The 19172-nt window shown below is 40.3% G+C and overlaps 1 protein-coding gene across 1 annotated transcript in view; it reads right to left on the bottom strand.

Annotated features, from left to right (window-relative positions):
• Nucleotides 1–19172, bottom strand: part of LOC128863581 (uncharacterized) — a 294071-nt gene that overhangs the window by 110632 nt on the left and 164267 nt on the right. Inside the window, exons 9-12 of the mRNA XM_054102812.1 lie at nucleotides 15504–15589; nucleotides 15114–15416; nucleotides 11247–11396; nucleotides 359–541 (exon numbers count right to left, since the gene is read on the bottom strand). Coding sequence (XP_053958787.1) covers nucleotides 359–541; nucleotides 11247–11396; nucleotides 15114–15416; nucleotides 15504–15589 — 722 coding nt within the window. The remainder of the gene's footprint in view (nucleotides 1–358; nucleotides 542–11246; nucleotides 11397–15113; nucleotides 15417–15503; nucleotides 15590–19172) is intronic.

Raw genomic sequence — 19172 nt, 5'->3', positions numbered from 1 at the left:
TCTTTCTAATGGAGATAACCTTCAAAACTCAAAAGATATTTTTCAATTTGGAGCACTCTTTGTAGAGTTATTAGCGCACATACAACATTTTCGGACTCTGTTTTATAAAATAAGGAGACATTTCGTATTATAAAGTGACGTTAATCAATAAAATCAATATAAGCATGCATCTTTAAATTTAAATTCTGAAAATAACGAAGAAAGAAACACCAACAAAATTTACATTTTTCGGAGCCTATTAGCCCGCTTTTAACTTGACTTCTCGCCTGTATTTTCAAATAAATATGACGCAATTTAAAATATTTTCATATTTGTACATGTTTTCCATTTACTTTTTTAGCGTTTTTCATTTACTTACCCGCACACCGCAATCCAATCGCCATCCTTTGGGGCTACCTCATGCTGAAATATGATCTCCACATGCCCCGCTTCGAAGGGTAAGTCGAGTGGTTCACGTAGATTATCGTTTGAGCGATTCGACTGGAAGAGCCAAGTTTGCAAAATACGTGAGGCCAGAATGTAATCGGACTCTTTGGTGTCGCTGTGGTAAAAGGAAAACAAATTTATTTTACAATATGTGATACTTAAGCAGACTGAAATATTCTCAAATGGGAGTGATAAAAAATTTGAAATACTTTTAGTATTTTTTTTGGCTTGTGAGATGAAGAATGCAAGAATGCTAATCAGTTTGCTTTTTAAATAGTTTTCATTGGCAGCTATTTGAAATTGCTGAATACATAATTTGGATTACAGTGAAACTATTTACAATCGGCGACAAAAAAAACAACATCCAAGCTCGAGTGTGTTCTTCGAATTCTCTTTTATGACTTCAATTGTCTCAAAATGTTTTCCACGGAGCGGCAACTTGAGCTTGGGAAACAGGAAAAAGTCACATGGAGCCATATCAGGCGAATACGGTGCTTGCGGAACGATATTAGCATTATTTTTGTTCAAATAATCGCGAACAAGACGTGATGTGTGAGCTGGTGCATTATCGTGATGCAAGAAACATGACTTGCTGTCCCACAATTCCTTCCTTTTAAGACGAATGTTCTTGCGCAAACGCTTTAAAACGTCTAAATAATATTTAGCGTTAACCGAATTTGCGATTTGTGCGATTTTCAAGCACAATTTCCTTTACTTTTCCGATGTTTTCGTCGTTTACTGATGTTGCTGGACGACGTTCATGAGGCAAGTTTTCAACCGATGTACGGCCCTCTTTGAACGATTTGTACCACTGGAAAACACGTGCACGCGATAGGGCAGAGTCCCCATAGGTTGTCTGAAGCCGAAATTTTGTTGGAATAACAAAATTTCAAACAAATTCTTTGTTCAACTTGAATTTCCATCGTTAAATTCGAAGAACACACTCGAGCTTGACTTGTTTAAAGTAGCACAGAAAACAAACTATGTGACATATCACGCTGAAATTTGCCACGTAAGCTTATAACAGTCCTACCAAAAAACAAAAAATTTATTTTTGCCATATGTCATCCGCGGACCGTTTTATTGATAACGTCTCGTTCATATTTGAGCAGAAGAAACATACCCCGTGAAGTAATTTTTCGAGTTTAGGCTGTTTTTAAAGGGGAAAAAGAAATTCATTTTTTTGTACAAATAGTTTAAAAATTTTTCATGGGCGATCTTAAGCTCCTGGGTCATGCCGGTCAACTTCGCTTATTTCTGTGTTTTTATCGACGTTTTCGACATTCATTTTCTGTATCAACAAGAATGTCTGAAAGGACAATTTCAGCGACCTGGCTTTTGTTTTGTTTTTGTCGGCACTCAGACACAATTAAGTCCACTGTACTGCACTCGGATTCTCTTTTAATTTTCTTTAAATCTACGCGACCAACGAAGAAATCTGAGTAGATCTTGTGGTGTCAGGGAGCCAAGGTGGTCACTTCTTAACACACCAGTGCCAAATACCTCAAGCCTGATTCGAGCGAAGGCGGGGCAGACGCACAGGAAGTGTTCCGTCGTCTCATTCTCCTCTTTACAGGCTGGGCAGAGTACACTGTCTGAGATGCCTACCTTTTCCATGTGCTTCGCCCACATGAAGTGGCCCGTCATGAGTCCAATCAGCTGCCTGCTGGTTACATCAGTTTAGTCCATCTGCAGCCTCTCTCAGCTTGACAAGCTCACTTGTGGGTTTTAGTAACCCATTTGCTAGCCGCAGAAGGGATGGCTGCAGGGGGGAGTGGCAAAACGGGCTCCGGCCCAAAGGAGTTGGCCTCAGAGCCCTTCCTAGCTAAGAAGTGAGAGGTCTCATTACCCCTGAATTAACATCACTCAACTACCCATGAAGTGGTTGGAGGACTGTCTAAGATCACCTAGATATAGATCTGTCTCTCCGCCTGTTTTCCACAACAAAGTTCATCGCTTCTAGAACAGCATACACCTCCGCTTGACACACAGATGCATGCATTCCAAGAACGAAGTGTAGTTTTGTCTCGCTGGATTCCATGTAGACCCCAGAGCCGTAGCCGTGATCGGTCCTCGAGTAATCCGGGAAAATGCGAAAACAGTGTTTGCAGGGCTGATTTTCTGAGTTTGACCACTCTGTATCTCTTGTCAAGTACGACTCTTGCTGGCATGGAGTCAAGGGGCATGGAGAAAGTAGTTGGATCGAAGTCCATGCCTTCTCTGTTATCCAATGCCGGGCAAGGACCGAACCAGTACCCATTGCGTTTCAGCCAGGAGATGGCCTTCAAGGCCTCTCCTTGGATGAAAGCATCAAGTGGTAGTAGACCAATCAGATCATCTAATGTTCGGCCTGAAGTAGTCGGAAAAGCTCCGGTGTAACAGGTGACCCCAGTACTTTTTAGTCTTGATATGACCCTCTTGACCCCCACGAGAGAAAGTCTGCTCATCCAGACCACTGATGCATAGGTGATAATAGGTCCTATCATAGCCGAGTAGATCCATAGGGTCTTGGTAGGAGAAAGATCCCACGAGGCTCTTGCACCACCAGAAAGCTGTCAGTGCTTTGCATGCCTTTGTTTCAACCTGTGACTTCCAAAGAAGTCACTACAGTCATCTACCGAGGAGACAGAGGATTTCTTTTTCAGGGTCAGGGTCTGTTAGCTTAACAGCCAAGCTATTGCCGCTCGCATTTCTTCAAATATTGTTCAATACTCAATAAAATATTTTTGCCGCCAGCCATTTCCTAAAATTGAGGAACGACTAGTAGTTCGAAGGATCCGAGGGAGCTGAGTATTTGGTGAATAGGGGGATGTGAAAAGAGTTGGTACCCAATTTTCATTAATTTTGTGAACTTCTCTGGCTTGAGCTGGTGCGGGAGAAGGAAATCACCCGACTTTCTTGATTCAAACAAATTCTAAACGCACAGAAGTTTACCGATTTGGTTGAAACTTAGGGTGTGCTCTTCCAAGAGATTGAAGGGTTTTCCTGTAACAGATGTTACAGGTGAATGGATTGCGCTAGAGATGATTAACGATTTTTATGACCGGAACTGGATGGTATTGATCTGGACAACGTTTATTTTCAACAAGACGGCGCTACGTGCCACACAAGCAACGAAACCATTGATCTTTTGCGGGAAAAGTCTCCGAATCGTGTTATCTCTCGAAGAGGTGATCACAATTGGCCACCGAGATCTTGTGATTTAACACCTTGTGCCATTTTTCTGTGGCGCCACGTGAAAGAGAAGGTCTACGCCAACAGCCCAGGGTCGATTCAACACCTCAAAGATGGAATTCGTGAGGCTATCGAGGACATAGGGCAGTCACTTTGCAATTCGGTTATGGAAAATTTTATGAAAAGGATATTGTCGTGCAAGCGTGGTCGTGGTGGTTATTTGCCTGATTTTACTTTTCACTAACGACATTCCTTCCTCTTTATAATGGAATAAACAGCCGATCATTTATATTAAAAAATAGCATTTTTTCTTGAATATCAAAATAACTCCTTTTATTGGAAAACCCTTTACAACTTCAATATGCGCCAGTAGTGACATCTCTTTGACTTTGCATGAACTTTTCAAACGACCCTCTTACATCACCATATCAAATAATAATAATAGTCAGGAAATTTTTGTGGTCTTCCATTCTTCCCATACCGTTTGAAAACTAGTCCTCTGCATGTGCCTCTCTGTACACCCCCCATCTCGAATGCTCTGCGCAGTGCCTTTGCCATTAGCAAAATGCACGAATATTTCCAAAAATATGGAAAACAAAAGGTTCATCATTTTTCTCATTGCTGCATGTGAGTATTCCGCTTTGTATGCAATTTTGTGCATTATTTGTCCAATTTGCTTGACGCAGCTAACTACGCAAAGGAAATCCCTAAGCGCTGCAAATATATGAATGTGTGCGTGTGCATAGACATATCTATGCATTTAGTATTGGGAATGCTCTCCTCGTTTGCCTGTTGCTTGTTAATATGATTGCATTGCCAGTGAATGCTGGCGAATCAAATCGACAAGCATTCATTATAAAATTTGTACGAATTTCTGCAACAAAAAATAATTGCAAGCATTTCGCATGTGCCACATCGACTATGTCATTTAAAGTAGCCTACTTTACAAGAACAACGAAATCAGTGCTGTTTTACATAATGCCATCAACGTTTTCGGTTTTGATTTGTATTTTACTCGATTTTATCTTGCTTGATTTGATGCGTCTGTGTTTTTGTGACTGAATGGTTTATTGGCTGCTTGGTTTGTTGATTACGTACAATGCTAATTAGGTTCATTTTGTAACACAAAATTGCTTTGTTGGCTTTCATTTATTGATTGCAACGAGAGGAATTTTTTTTGATGCTAGCAAAACTAAGCTTAACCTCAAACATTGCTTGTTGATTAGTTCTTTGGCAGCAAAGTGAGTTACGAGAGAGTTTTTCGATTTTGTTTTTGGTTAAAGGCAGAAAAAGCAAAGCGAAGCCAAAATATGAATGAAATTGACTCATTTTGAGCATTTTGAGGTACGATTTGTTTGTTGTTTCCAGTTTTTACAAAGTAAAGTTTTTAGTAAGTTTGAGTGTCCCCAGTCGCATATTTTTGAGATTTTAAATGAGTACCGCTTCTACAGATACGATTTGAGGGCATGCACCTGGAATGCCCGGTCTCTTAATGGGGAAGGTGCCTCTGCCCGGCTGGCAGATGTCCTCGTGAGATAAAGGATGACATCACTGCCATTCAAGAAATGCGATGGACGGGACAAGGCAAGAAAAACATAGGACCTTGCGACGTCTACTACAGCTGCCATGTAAAGGAGCGCAAATTCGGTGTCCGATTTGTTGTGGGAGAGAGACTTCGTCGCCAAGTACTGTCGTTCTCTCCGGTGGGCGAGCCTCTCGCAATAATCCGCATCAAACCCCTTTTTTTAACATCTAACTAGTTTGCGCCCACGTTCCGATGGAGAAGAAGGACGATGCGACTAAAGATTCCTTCTTGAAGCGTTCCTTTGAGCGCTGCCCCCACCACGACATAAAAATCGTGCTTGGCGACTTCAACGCCAGGATAGGCAAGGAGGGAATCATTCGGGCCCGAAACATGGTAGTCTGCAGCACCAGATTCCAGCATAAGAAGATTCACCAAGCCACTTGGTTGTTTCCTGATTGGAAAACACGAAACCAGATCGATAATGTTGTGATAGATGGAAGACACGCGTTTTCCTGTAAGAACAAAGACGGCGAACTGGTGACTAACATCCAAAGCAATCTTGAATTATGAAGGAAACACTTCTCGAACCTGCTAAATAGTGATAGCTGCACATTTCACAAAAAATGTGAAGATCCCGATACCCCAATTGTCGACGACGGAATTGTCGTTCCGCTACCCGACCATGACGAGGTGAGAATAGCGATAACGCGGCTAAAGAACAACTAAACCGCGGGCGCCGACGGACTGCCGGCTGAGCTATTCAAACATGGCGGCGAGGAGCTGGTAAGGTGCATGCATCAGCTCCTATGCAAAATATGGTCGGATGAAAGCATGCCTGCCGATTGGAATTCAAGTGTGCTCTGCCCAATCCATAAGAAGGGCGACCCTGCAATCTGTGCCAATTACCGCGGGATTAGTCTTCTAAATATCGTCTATAAGGTTCTAGCGAGCGTATTGTGTGAAAAGCTGAAGCCCACCGTCAACCAACTGATTGGGCCTTCTCAGTGTGGCTTTAGACCTGGAAAGTCTACCATCGATCAAATATTCACAATACGCCAATTTTGGAAAAGATCCATGAAAGGAGAATCGACACACACCATCTTTTCGTCGATTTCAAAGCTGCATTGGACAGTACGGAAAAGAGTTACTTGTATGCCACGATGTCTGAATTTGGTATCCCCACAAAACTAATACGGCTATGCAAGATGACGTTGCTCAACACCAGCAGCGCCGTCAGAATTGGGAAGGACCTCTCCGAGCCATTTGATACCAAACGAGGTTTCCGACAGGGTGACTCGCTTCATGTGACTTCTTTAACCTGATATTGGATGAAACTGGGAAAACAATTATGTGACTCATAGACATTGAGCTGCTCAGAGCTGGATATCGAAGGCATAATTTCAGAAGTTGCTTGGTTTACTTGTGCGTTATAAGTCGATAGTAAAATCTGGGCTCCATATTCACTGCTTTTTTTCATGCCAAACGTTGTTGCAAAAGATCGTTTACATTTTCTTCTTTTTCTTCTATTTTCAGTAACAATATTTCTGGAACGATAGGTTGTTAGTTTAGGCTCCCAATCTACTCGATGACAGCCTCATCTTAGATTCAGCTGAAAGGAGCGTATCTAGAGTCATTCTGCGTATCAGGTGGCCTGATAATTGCATGCCGAATGACGAGCTTCATTCATCAAGAAGGTGGAATTGAAAATAGTAGTAGCGCCAAAAAATAGTAGAGCTCTTTGATTGGGGGAAGGGACTGTTGAAACGTCTGCACTTTATAGGTTATGATAGATGATTTAGAAAAATACTATTTAGCTCTATTTCCACACTTCTTTAAACCATATTTTGTTGCTTACAACCAGCCACTTTAGCAAGATTGTGACTAAACTGTTCAGGTCCTCAATTATGTGGTTACTTTGAATTTTGCAGCGCATGTTTTGATTTGCAAAGCGTTCGTACAGGAAGTGCCTAAGCCTTTCCCGACTCTCCAACTCCCACATAAATCGCATGATGGGCTCCGAAACTTATTGGCCAGTATTCATTCAGTTTTCTCATATGATTCCTTATGAGCTGATCTCACCGATTATAGCCCACTTAGGTCCCTTCCTTAAGCAGCCACATGTTTCCTGATTTTCAGAAACACAACTTTGTGTCAAGACTCAGTGCAGATTGCCAAGACAGGCGGGGAAATGCCGATGCCAACGGCCTTAACCTTGCAGCGACTGGAACCAGTGGTTTGCAACAGTCGGAACGGTAGGCATAATTAACACTAGGGTGGCTAAAAATTTATACGAATTTAGGGTGGGGCCTAAACGTACTCGAAGAGCTTGTTGGGAGCCCCGAAGTGCTTGAAGACATATATTATATATAATATATATAATATATATTTCGAGCTAGACCTTACCGACTTAAATGTGTGGATCGCAGTCTGACTGCCTATAATGGAGGTAAATTTTGAATAAACGAAATTCATCATGTATACTGGCTGTGCCGCTTTATTAAAGTATTTGAATGGAAAAAGTTTTGACTACTAGCACTTGATTGGCTTGCAACTCCACTTACCCTCTTACAAAGTAGTCAAAAGAGTTAAGTCACACAACACAAGCCGTCAATTGACGGGGCCATGGTGTGTCGTGGGGATTCATATCGTCTTGTTAAAATCTTGACTTAAAATCGTCGTCGTAGTGGATGAGTAGAGCTGTATTATTAAGGAGTAGAATGGACCAATTTCGATACTCAGTTCGATTTGAACTATCAATAATTGTTTAAGAGACGGTAAAAAGACGCATAATCTCAAATGGCCTCGAAAACTTTCCAGGTTTTCAAGATCCGCACTTTTCGTGTTTAAGGGGTTCCCTTAACTATCATGACTTTTGGGATATGATAGAGCTCGGCCAAAAACATTGGATAAATATTACAAATTCTTTCTACTGCCTCCCACTTAGAATACTTTACACTTGGAAATCTCCAATGGATAATGGTCAAACCATATATAATATACAAAATTTGTTAAAAAAGGATTCAAGTAATTTTTATGTGAAAACTGGATAAATTCTAATGTAATAAAATTTTAGTAGAAGTGAACAAATTTAACAAAGATCCAGGTCGTTTATAACTCCATCTTAGCTATAGTGCTATTCGTTGTTGTTGTTGTTGTTGTTGTTGTGGAAGTTCATCAAGTCCAGCCAGTGCGGTGTCACCGATTGTTATTGTCCATCTCTTCTAACAGTAGGCCCAGAAAACATGCTGTTTCGACGGCTACGCACCAAAGGGAGGGGAATTTCAGGTTGGTGGGCTTAAAGGAACATGAAAATAGATTTTTAGTAGCATGCGGGGTACCTTCACATGCCGGACATACACTGAGTATGTCGAAGTTTGTGCTGGATAGATAGGAGTTCATGAACATCAAATAATTGAAAAAGTCTTTTCTAATAGCATTCGCTCCTTGGCAGGCAAAGACAAACTTCCAAGTGTATTTCTGCCAAGAAAAAGCTTCTCTATTAACCATTTGCCGTTCGAAACAACATCAAGACGCACACGATAAATATGTAGGAGGAGGAGCTCGGGCAAACTGCCTTGATTGTTCAGCGCAAATGCACTAGCCTGCCATCCCAGCGGTTCTGGGTGCACGGTTCTCGCACTTTTCCAAATTTACCTACTTTCCCTGTTTCTAACAGAAAGAAAAAAAAAATGCATTTCTCAACCCCAAAAACTTATTCTTTCCATCCTTACTCCCGCACAAACAAAAGTCAGCGTGTTACTTGCATTTTGGCTGCTAAAACAAGCAAAAAACAAAGAAAAATACCCAGTTACACATTGCATCAGTGGCGCCAGCAAGAGGAAGCGGGCAACCGCGGTAATAGCGCAGACACACCAAAATGTAGCGAAGTCCTCAACCATCTGTGCGATCCTTCTGCCAGAAAAATGTGAAACACAGATGGCGCTCCAAGCAGTAAGAAGGCGTTGTTCCTAAGCAACTGCAGGTGGGCATTCCCACTATTTAGGACTAGTAGCGGCTGGTTAATCTCCTACCTTGTCAGAAATCAAATAGATTAACGAGACCAACTAAAGACTGAGTCTTGTCGAGGCCCTATGCTGTCGAGAGGAGTGAACATGGAAAAAAGAAATAGAGCCACGCCTTTTCGAGGTTGTTTTCGGGACTAATTTAGTTGGAAAGCACGCAAAAAGCGGCTTTCATGCGATTCTTGTCATCTGCTTTTCGAGGTTGGAAAAGTTTCGAGGTTTTCGAGGCATTTTCAGTTTTAAGGAAATCGCCTAAGTATTCGTTTTTCGCCTTGTTACATGGGGTTTCCCCTTGGGGTTACATGGGTTTTGTGGGTTCAAAAAATTGATTTTTTTTGGCTTATTAATTTCTACAACATTTCAAGAATATTATCCTAACTTTACAAGTCGATCCGAATAATCTTTTCGGAGATACAGCCTTTGGAAGGTGTGCGGTCCAGCCCACTTTTATAGTTACTTAACACTTTAAACGCGTTTTTCTCGGAACCGTGTTTTCAAAGTCGGTTGTCAAATGTTCTCGAAAACTACCCAACCGATCTTGATGGAATTTTACACAGGTGTTCGAAATACAATTTACTTGTACTAGGATGAAGGATTTTTTTCTTTGAATTACAACAATTAAAAAAAAAAAACCAAATGTCAAGCAAATTTTACCGAAACTTTCATTTTTTTGGAAAAATGTTTGCCAAAATTCCAATTTTTCCTTTTTTTCTTTCCTTCGTTCAAGCACGAGTTTAGGGTCTTAACTAAAACACTTATTTTTGTTTTTTAATTTTTGATGATCCTGTCAGGAGTTATGCTGACAACGCGGACGCACCTTTTTTCGAAGGGGTCACAATGGATGAGTTTTAATTTTTTTTTTTTTGAAAATTTCAGAAATTATTCTTTAAATATGTACCTATATATAATATAAGACAGTAAAAAGTTTGAAGTCAATAAATAATTTTTTACATAGAAAAAAAAATGAAAATAGGTCTTTTTTTACGCGACGGAACCCATGTAACGCCTTAATTTAACTAAATATTTCCTGAATAGTAATTTATTTGTACATACAAAGAAATGCTGCGTACATGGACCATCCTTTATATTCATCCGCCAACACAAAATAACGCGCAGTCCATTGCTTGCGGAATTCGTGCCTTGCAAGTATCATACCCCAGTGTGCATTGCCCTGTCAACTAAATCTCATTACTTCACATTCAACTTTGAGACATTCTAGTAAATTTACTTAAGTAATTCAACTTTCCATTTTCAAGTGCTTTCAAAACTGCATTTGCTGCACTATCCCAACCATTAGCCATTAACTTTACTTTATTAGACGCAACGACATAGTGCTTACGTTCAGCTGTGTCGTTTACCTAAGTATCAAAATTTTTAAAATTGCTTTTCATACTCTAAATAAATTTCATGCTGCTGTTCTTTCACAATCGCTTTTGCAAAGTTATGCGCACAAGTTTAAGTCATTTTGCCATTACCCCATGGAAAATCAATAAGATCGAATTTATTTTGCATGCAGCTATAGGAAAGTTGGGAAAATGTCAAAAACTTAAGCAAAACTGTGGTCCTTGGTCGCCTTCAGCACAGGCAGGCGAACTTTTTAATCAGTGGCAACTCTCTGCAGGACAAGCAAGTAAAGCAACAGCAGCGTGATTTTAAACGTCAGGGCAAAACAAATTTATTGATATTATATTTGACTATAGATATTTGTTTACGCTTTAGCTGTGTGCCTTTATGGCAGATTGCGGAACTATTTTGAGCAAAGCAAAGTCTTCTAAATGCTGTTGTTTGTCACTTAAATGCGTATGTGTATGTGTGTGCGTTTGTATGCCGGCATCAAGTTGACCATCCAAATCCGCCAGCGCTTCATAGTACTTTCCTTAATGAATTGTCATATTGGTTGGCAAAACTTTCCATTTTACCTTAGTTTCGAAAATTTCAAACTACCAAATTGCTGCCATGAAATTAAAAGCCAAAAGCAAAACTTCCAAGACATTCCCTGAACTTTCGCTCATTACTACTGTGCAATTCAGTGCATCTCTTTGCTGGCTAACTGCTATTGTGTGCGTGTATATGTACGTATTCGTGCTTGAGAAACTCACCTGCCGCGCGTGTAATAAGTTTTTGGAAGAAAGCTTTTTAAATTTTTATACGAGATAACCGATGCGAATATAGTCGAGTTCGCCATTATATTGAGTAAGCGGTTGGAGAGTCCAATGTCCATATAAAGTTGATCGGCGAACAAATCATCGCTGTGGAAGAAGAAAATAGTGGTAAAGAGAATTAGTGATTAGTTAAGAGAAAACAAGAAAAAAAACACATTTCCATTCTATGTGAGAGTGGAGAGGTGAGAAAGTGGAATTCGGGATAATTTTTCGGTAATTCATGTGGGCAGTATACCGTCTCAAAACAGGGTCTACTATAAGAAAAGTTTCGCGCTTTTTTGATAGATTTATTTTATTTTATTTATTTCTGATTTCTGTGGTTGAATTTGTAAGTCACAGTCTTTCACAGCACATCAACACGCATTAAATTACAAAATTAAAAATCACTGAAAGCGCAAAGGTGCAAAGGGCTGCTTCTATTGGTATCACCGAAGCATGTAGAACTTGTTCCAGTGCTGCCCTTAATGCCATTTTGCACTAAATTATCATGGACTTTCATGTTACTTCGAACGCTGCTGAAAGTGCAATCAGGTTAAAGCAGCTCGGAGGTAACATTTTTAGGCAGATCTGAACTTAGTACAGATCTCTTTATCCCCAAACTAGTCTTCGAGGATCGTACAAAGTTTTTCAGGCAGAAGCCTTTGTGATTCTGCAGGCTTGCAAAGCGCTTAGGGAACCTGCTAGTGAGGGACGTCATTTTGGAGATCCAATTTAGTCAACTTGTGTAAAGAGTAGCTCAAATCTCTTTCCTGTGCAGGTAGCACTTCTCTGAATTGGGTCCCAGGTTATAGTAACATAGAGGGAAATGAAAGTGTAGATGAGCTTTTCAGGAAGGGTTTAATTGAACTGGTCTCAGAGATCTCCAACCTGATCATCAGCATCCCGCTGACTGTTGTTAAAAGGCAATTGCAAATCTTATTTATCAAGAAAGCACAGATCAAATGGAGCTTCATTTCGAAAATAATATGGCCCCAGTACAATAGACGCAGACAGTCACTGGAATACCAGCCCATTCAATTTCCAAACTCGCAGTTATGCTTACCGGACATTGGAGGATTGGCTGGGTTTCCTCATTGCAGAAACTGTGGGGACCTTTCAGTGAAGGAGATTATTGAGCACTTTCTCTGTAAATGTCCGGTCGTTTGGCAGGTAGACGATTAAGGGCACTGAATACCCTGTTACATCAACAGCTCTTGTTGGCTGTAGATATCTGGCTGTTGGGGAATGCCAGTCTGGTGCTTCAACTATTTCACATACCTGCCAACTAACTAAACTACTCACGAGAAAATACCTCACCCTCAGCATTGTTTTGCCTCAAAACCTACATGGATAATTTAATTCTTATATAATATTAAGATTAACGAAAGTGTTGTTATTCCTAAATGCAAACCTCGCTGGCTGCTCACTAGGCCGGGTCGATTTGTGGGGAGGCAAAAAAAATCGCCCGTTGCTCTGTAAAAATCATATTCTAGGGATCAAAATAAGAAACTTTGCCGAAGGAACCATACCTCTAAAACGAATTCTGATGCCCCCTAATTTTGGTCGAACTTTTTAGTTTCTTTTCTCATGTAAAGGTCAAAAATGGTGATATTTTGAAATTATTGTATGGGGAACCCCCCAGGGGAGTTCCAGGGGGTGTGCCACTGACATGGGTGGATCGGTCGTCCAAAGTTAGTGGGGGTCGGTCATACATTTGCACTCGATTGGAGCACTCTAAATGGGTCAAAGTGGGATTTTTCGTTCGACCCAAATTGGGGGACATCAGAATTCGTTTTAGAGGTATGGTTCCTTCGACAAAGCTTCTTGTTTTGATCCCCAGAATACGATTTTCACAGAGCAATGAGCGATTTTTTTGCCTCCCCACAAACCGGCCTATTCTACATTAAATCGACCCGCTCTAATGTAGAACTTGTTCCAGTGCTGTCCTAATGCCATTTTGCACTTAATTCTCATCGACTTTCATGTTACTTCAAGAGCTCCTATAAGTGCAATCAGATTAAAGCAGGTCGGAGGTAACATTTTTAGGCAGATCTGAACTTAGTACAGATCCCTTTATCCGCAAACTGGTGTTTGAGGATCGTGCAAAGTTTTTCAGGCAGAAGCCTTTGCGATTCTGCAGGCGTCATTTTGGAGATCCAAATTAGTCAACTTTTGTAAGAAGTAGCTCAAATCTCTTGCGTGTGCAGGTAACACATCTCTGATTTGGGCTCCAGGATATAGTAACATCGAACTAGTCTCAGAGATCTCCTACCTGGTCATCAGCATCCCCCTTATTGTTGTTCAAAGGCAATTGCAAATCTTATATATCAGGAAAGCACAGATCAAATGGAGCTTCATTTCGAAAATAATATGGCCCCAGTACAATAGACGCAGATAGTCATTGAAACCCCAACCCATTTAATTTCCAAACTCGTAGCTTTGCTTACCGGACATTGGACGATTGGCGCTGATGCAGAAAAGCTGGGTTTACCTTTTAATCCTCTTTGCAGTGCAGCTGTGGGGACCTTTCAGAGAAGGAGATTATTGAGCACTTTCTCTGTAAATGTCGGCGGACGCCGTAGCCGAATGGGTTGGTGCGTGATTACCATTCGGAATTCACAGAGAGGTCATTGGTTCGAATCTCGGTGAAAGCAAAATTAATAAAAACATTTTTCTAATAGCGGATGCCCCTCGGTAGGCAATGGCAAACGTCCGAGTGTATTTCTGCCATGAAAAAGCTCCTCATAAAAATATCTGCCGTTCGGAGTCGGCTTGAAACTGTAGGTCCCTCCATTTGTGGAACAACATCAAGACGCACACCACAAATAGGAGGAGGAGCTCGGCCAAACACCTAACAGAAGTGTACGCGCCAATTGTTTATTTATTTTTATTTCTCTGTAAATGTCCGGGTGTTTGGCAGCCAGACGATTAAGGGCACTGGGTACCCCGTTATATAAACAACTCTGGTAGGCTGTAGACATCTAGCAGTTGGCGAGTGCCAGTCTGATGCTTCAACTATTTCACCTATCTACCTACCAATTTAAACTACTCACGAGAAAATACCTCTCCCTCAGTATTCTTTGGCCTCAACACCTACATGGATAATTTAATACTTACTTAATTCTTATATTAAGATTAACCAAAGCGTTGTTATTCCTAAATGCAAACCTCGTTGGCTGCTCACTCTTAATCTTCATATGAAACAGTATAGGTGCTTTCAGCATTAACATAGGCATAAGCTTTAATTTAGCCTCAAGCTTATTCTCAAAGTTGACCTCAAATTTTGTCTTAGCTTTAATGTCTATCTTACAGTTTCAATATAAGTAAACGTCCAGTTAGCTTTCAAGCTAATTTTTGACTACAATATATCCATCAGATTCAGCCTTATTTTCAAATTTGGCTACACTTTTGACTTGACCCTTACATTAACATTACCTTACTTGTATTAATCTTAACCTTAAACCTTAAACCTTACATTAACATTAACCATAACTTCAGTAATAACCTCATTCTTCTTCGCCTTCGTCACTGTGCCTTCAGCTGGCATTAGTTCTAAATTCAGTTCAACATCAATCATCAGCTTAATCGTCGCAAGCACTTCAGTTCCAAATAATTAGTCTCAATGTCGTCCTTAATTTCAACTTTAGAATAAAATTTTTTTAAATGATATTTTATCAACAATACAACGTAATTGTATCCAGCTTCCTCCAGTATTTTACTGCGTTATTTAATTAAGCACGCGGTATTATCACAACAAGTCCCTCTCAACTGCCTATCCAGCCCTTGCTACTTCCACAGAATCTTTATAAATGTGCGCATACTCACCCGTAGATCCTTAAATTAAATGGCAACGTTTTCACCGAAGTCATATAGATGCGTAGCGAATTTAGACGATCCAATGACAATGAGTCCTCATCCACTGTTAGAATACTGCTGCCGCTATTTCCAACGCCACTGCCACTACCACCGCCGCTACCGGCATCGCCACGCAACAAAGTTGCTAACGCAGAATTGGCTGAAATAGAGCGTGCTGGTGACATGGCATTACCAGCTATTACCGAACTCAAAGTAGTGTCTGTTTGTATTGTGGCTGCTGAAGCAGAGCCAGAGGCAGAGGAAGAGGATGACGTGGCGCTATTGCCTGTTGCGGAGGCAGATGCTGAAACCGCTGCGGTCGCTGCCGCAGCTGCAGCTGCTGCTGCTGCTGACGTGGATGATGTTGATGTTGCTAATTGAGATGCTGCAATTGTTTCACGGTTCAACGCTGCTGATTGTGTTAAGAGTTGCAATTTTTTAATTTGCTGCAAGTGAAATTGAAAAGTTAAATGGAAAAAAAGAATTAACAACAGGAAGTTAAGTGAAAGGTAATCGTTTGTGAAATGAAGAAGACATACCTAATTTAATTACTTGAATAATGTGCAGTGTTTGGTGGAAATAAGTGTAGTAGATGTGAGTGATTGAACCAAAGTAGTTGAATTGAAGTGTGAAATTTTCATAGAAGACATATTTGGTTTTCGATTAATTGCATTTGGATTTGTATTAAAGTGAATTTTCTAAGTTAAGTAAATTTCGGCAAAAAACTGAATTTTAAATTGTCAAGCATCACTTCTGTTACTTAACTGCCTTACGCTAACATTAATACAAACATAAATTCGAGTGTTATACAAGCAATTCTCCATTGCACGACGTGGCGTATGAGCGACAAATTGCAAAGGACGTGAGAAATTATCTAAACTCAGCGCGCAAGGAAAAATATACTGCGATTAAATTTCCACCTCCTTTCCAGCAGAATAATCTCTTGTAAATTGAGCATGTTGTTGTTTTTGTTTTGTGTTTTAAATTATTATTTCCCAATCGTGACTGTTTTAACAAATTTTCTATATCAGAATAGGAAATCTCAGAAAATATTTCCATTTATCCTTAATAAGCGACAACTTTTAGAGCAGAAAATTCAATGCCAAATAAATTTCCTGTATTGATTGCTTACCGACTGAACTGTAATAAATCGCTTAAGCAGCTCAGCATAAGATTCAACAAATAAATCCTGATGAAAACAAAATAAATGGCATAAATAAGATGAGGTAAATTTAAGTACCATGTAATTTATATGCCATGACAAACATGATTAGGCAAAGCGGATATTATAAAAGTATAAGCTCTGTGCATTTCTGTACACACATAAATATACTCAGTGTTGTGGAAAATCTAAATAACTGCTTCTGCTGAGTCATAGATGGAGGGTTTGGCATTTTCTTAAATTATGTAACGGGTTTATTTCTGTCATATATTTATAAGTATAATGCTTTGTAAATATTTATATTCATGCATGAAATTCAGTGTTTCAGCTTTGAAATGGATAAAAGCTTGGTAATTGGAAAACTGCTTATGCCGATCTGTTCGGTCATGGATCTGAATTTTTTCGCTAATTTTGTATTTATAATATTTTCATACATTTCCATTTATTTCCCCTTTATATTTAACCCCTTTGTCTGGTAACCATAGCCACTAGAGCTTTTCTGAATTAAAAAACAAAATTGTATAAGATCGTCCAAATGATGAAATGAATAAAATGTATGTAAGTCTGGTTGGACTCGCCAAGCGTGCCATTGACTAAAGAAAATTTTGCCAAACGGGGAGTTAAACAAAATTCTATGTCATTGTCTTGAAATGGCCAAGCCCGTATTTACTCAAAGTAAGGTAGGGTAGGCGGCCGCCGTAGCCGAATGGGTTGGTGCGTGATTACCATTCGGAATTTACAGAGAGAACGTAGGTTCGAATCTCGGTGAAACACCAAAATTAAGAAAAACATTTTTCTAATAGCGGTCGCCCCTCGGCAGGCAATGGCAAACCTCTGAGTGTATTTCTGCCATGAAAAAGCTCCTCATAAAAATATCTGCCGTTCGGAGTCGGCTTGAAACTGTAGGTCCCTCCATTTGTGGAACAACATCGGCCAAACACCTAAAAAGGCTGCACGCGCCAATTATATATATATATATTAGGGCGGGTCGATTTAAAAATTGCTCATTGCTCTGTGAAAATCGTATTTTAGGGATCAAAATAAGAAACTTTGCCGAAGGAACCATACCTCTAAAACGAATTCTGATGTGTCGAACGAAAAATCCCACTTTGACCCATTTAGAGTGCTCCAATCGAGTTCAAATGTATGACCGACCCCCACTAACTTTAAACGGCCGATCCACCCATGCCAGTGGCACATCCCCTGGAACTCTCCTGAGGGGTTCCCCATACAATCAATTCAAAATATCACCATTTTTGGCTTTTACATGAGAAAAGAAACTAAAAAGTTCGACCCAAATTAGAGGACATCAGAATTCGTTTTAGAGGCATGGTTCCTTTGGCAAAGTTTCTTATTTTGATCCCTAGAATATGGTAGGGACACTTTTCTTCAAATAAGATTTCTCATTTTCCTTCAAAAATCATTTGGATTTAACAAAGTTTGGATTCGAATACATATTTTTAAAATTAAAACGCCAAAAAAGCAACAATTTCTTCAATCAAGTCCCTTCAGAGAGGATTATAAAAGGATTTAGGAATATAAAACTCTATCGAAATAAATTTTCAGGAATAATTGGACCAATCTGAAGCTGTATAAGTATTTTTTTAGTGCTAGTGAACTCGGCAACTCTTGTTGTTAATGTTGTTGTTGTTGAAGTGGTTGAATATTTCCACTGAAATACTCATAATTAGTGACCAGCACCGTTTTACTTCCATTGTTTCGAGTGATGATGTCTTTGTTTTTTTTTGTTTTTTTTGTTTGTTTTTTTTTTCCAAGTCAGATCCATTTAGTGAGGTCCAAGTATAACATCAGATCCTTTATCTCGATGTCTGAGATTTCCTTGATTTGCTGTAGGAAAGGCTTACCGAAGGAGCGGAGTCGTGTCCTAGCTAGCCCCGGACATTCAAATAAATAGTGCAAAAGACTTTCCTTCGACCCTTCCGCTTGACAGCTTCTGCAGATAGGATTGAAGGGGAGGTTGAGTTTGGCTGCATGCTCCCCTACTTTCCAATGACCTGTAAGGGTTGCAGTGGTGCGTGAAATGTTTGGCCGAGAACATCCTAACAGTTGGTTCGTCCTTTGGATTTTGTATGACGGCCATGTGTTTTTGGTTGTAATACATGTAGTTAGTTGCTTCCATCTTCTTTCGGCTAAAGCATGAGGGTGTGAAGCAATGGATGCTTTTAATTTGTTGAGTGGAGTGGAGACTGCCATTCGACTCTCGGTGGAAAACGCACCGTAAAGTCTTTTGCCTGTCGAGAGTAGGGCAGCTGAGAAGAAGGTGTTGAGATGATTTCACCTCGCCCTCCAGACAGCAGAACGAACTTGTGGCAATCCCAAGGCTCACGGCATGAACACCTAACGGACAATATCTGGTAAGGATACCCACCAAAATCGAGAGCTGGGGCTTTGTTAGCGTTGGGAGTTCCCTCGAGCGTCCCCGATCTACCCGTGGCCAGGAGGATCTCGCGACCTTGCACGTTTGCGCACTAGCTTGCGAGTTGACTCGAGACCCATCTTTCCAGAAGCAGGCCACAGGTTCTTAAGGAAGCTCTAATTCTCTCATTTCGCAACGAAACCAACTCCAAAGTTCCCTGTCTAGCCAGCTCATGAGCCTGATGTCGAAGTATTCGGATGCAATCGAAAGAGCAGCCAGACATTCCCCGACCGATCCTGAACGCACAAACAACGAGCCCAAGGCTCTAGTTGCCGCTTGGTTATCGGAGTAAATATTTACTTCCTTAACGGTAATTACCTTGCTTGGAAAACACTACAGTGGTCCGGAAAACACTAAGTTTGATGGGAAGCTGCTTACAGAATCATCATTTTCAGAAATTAATGAAAAGTTTACTCGAGTTTAAAGTAAA

This window comes from Anastrepha ludens, chromosome 5, assembly GCF_028408465.1.
Source record: "Anastrepha ludens isolate Willacy chromosome 5, idAnaLude1.1, whole genome shotgun sequence".
Taxonomy (NCBI): Eukaryota; Metazoa; Arthropoda; class Insecta; order Diptera; family Tephritidae; genus Anastrepha; species Anastrepha ludens.
This window is presented reverse-complemented; position numbering and strand designations above follow the sequence as displayed.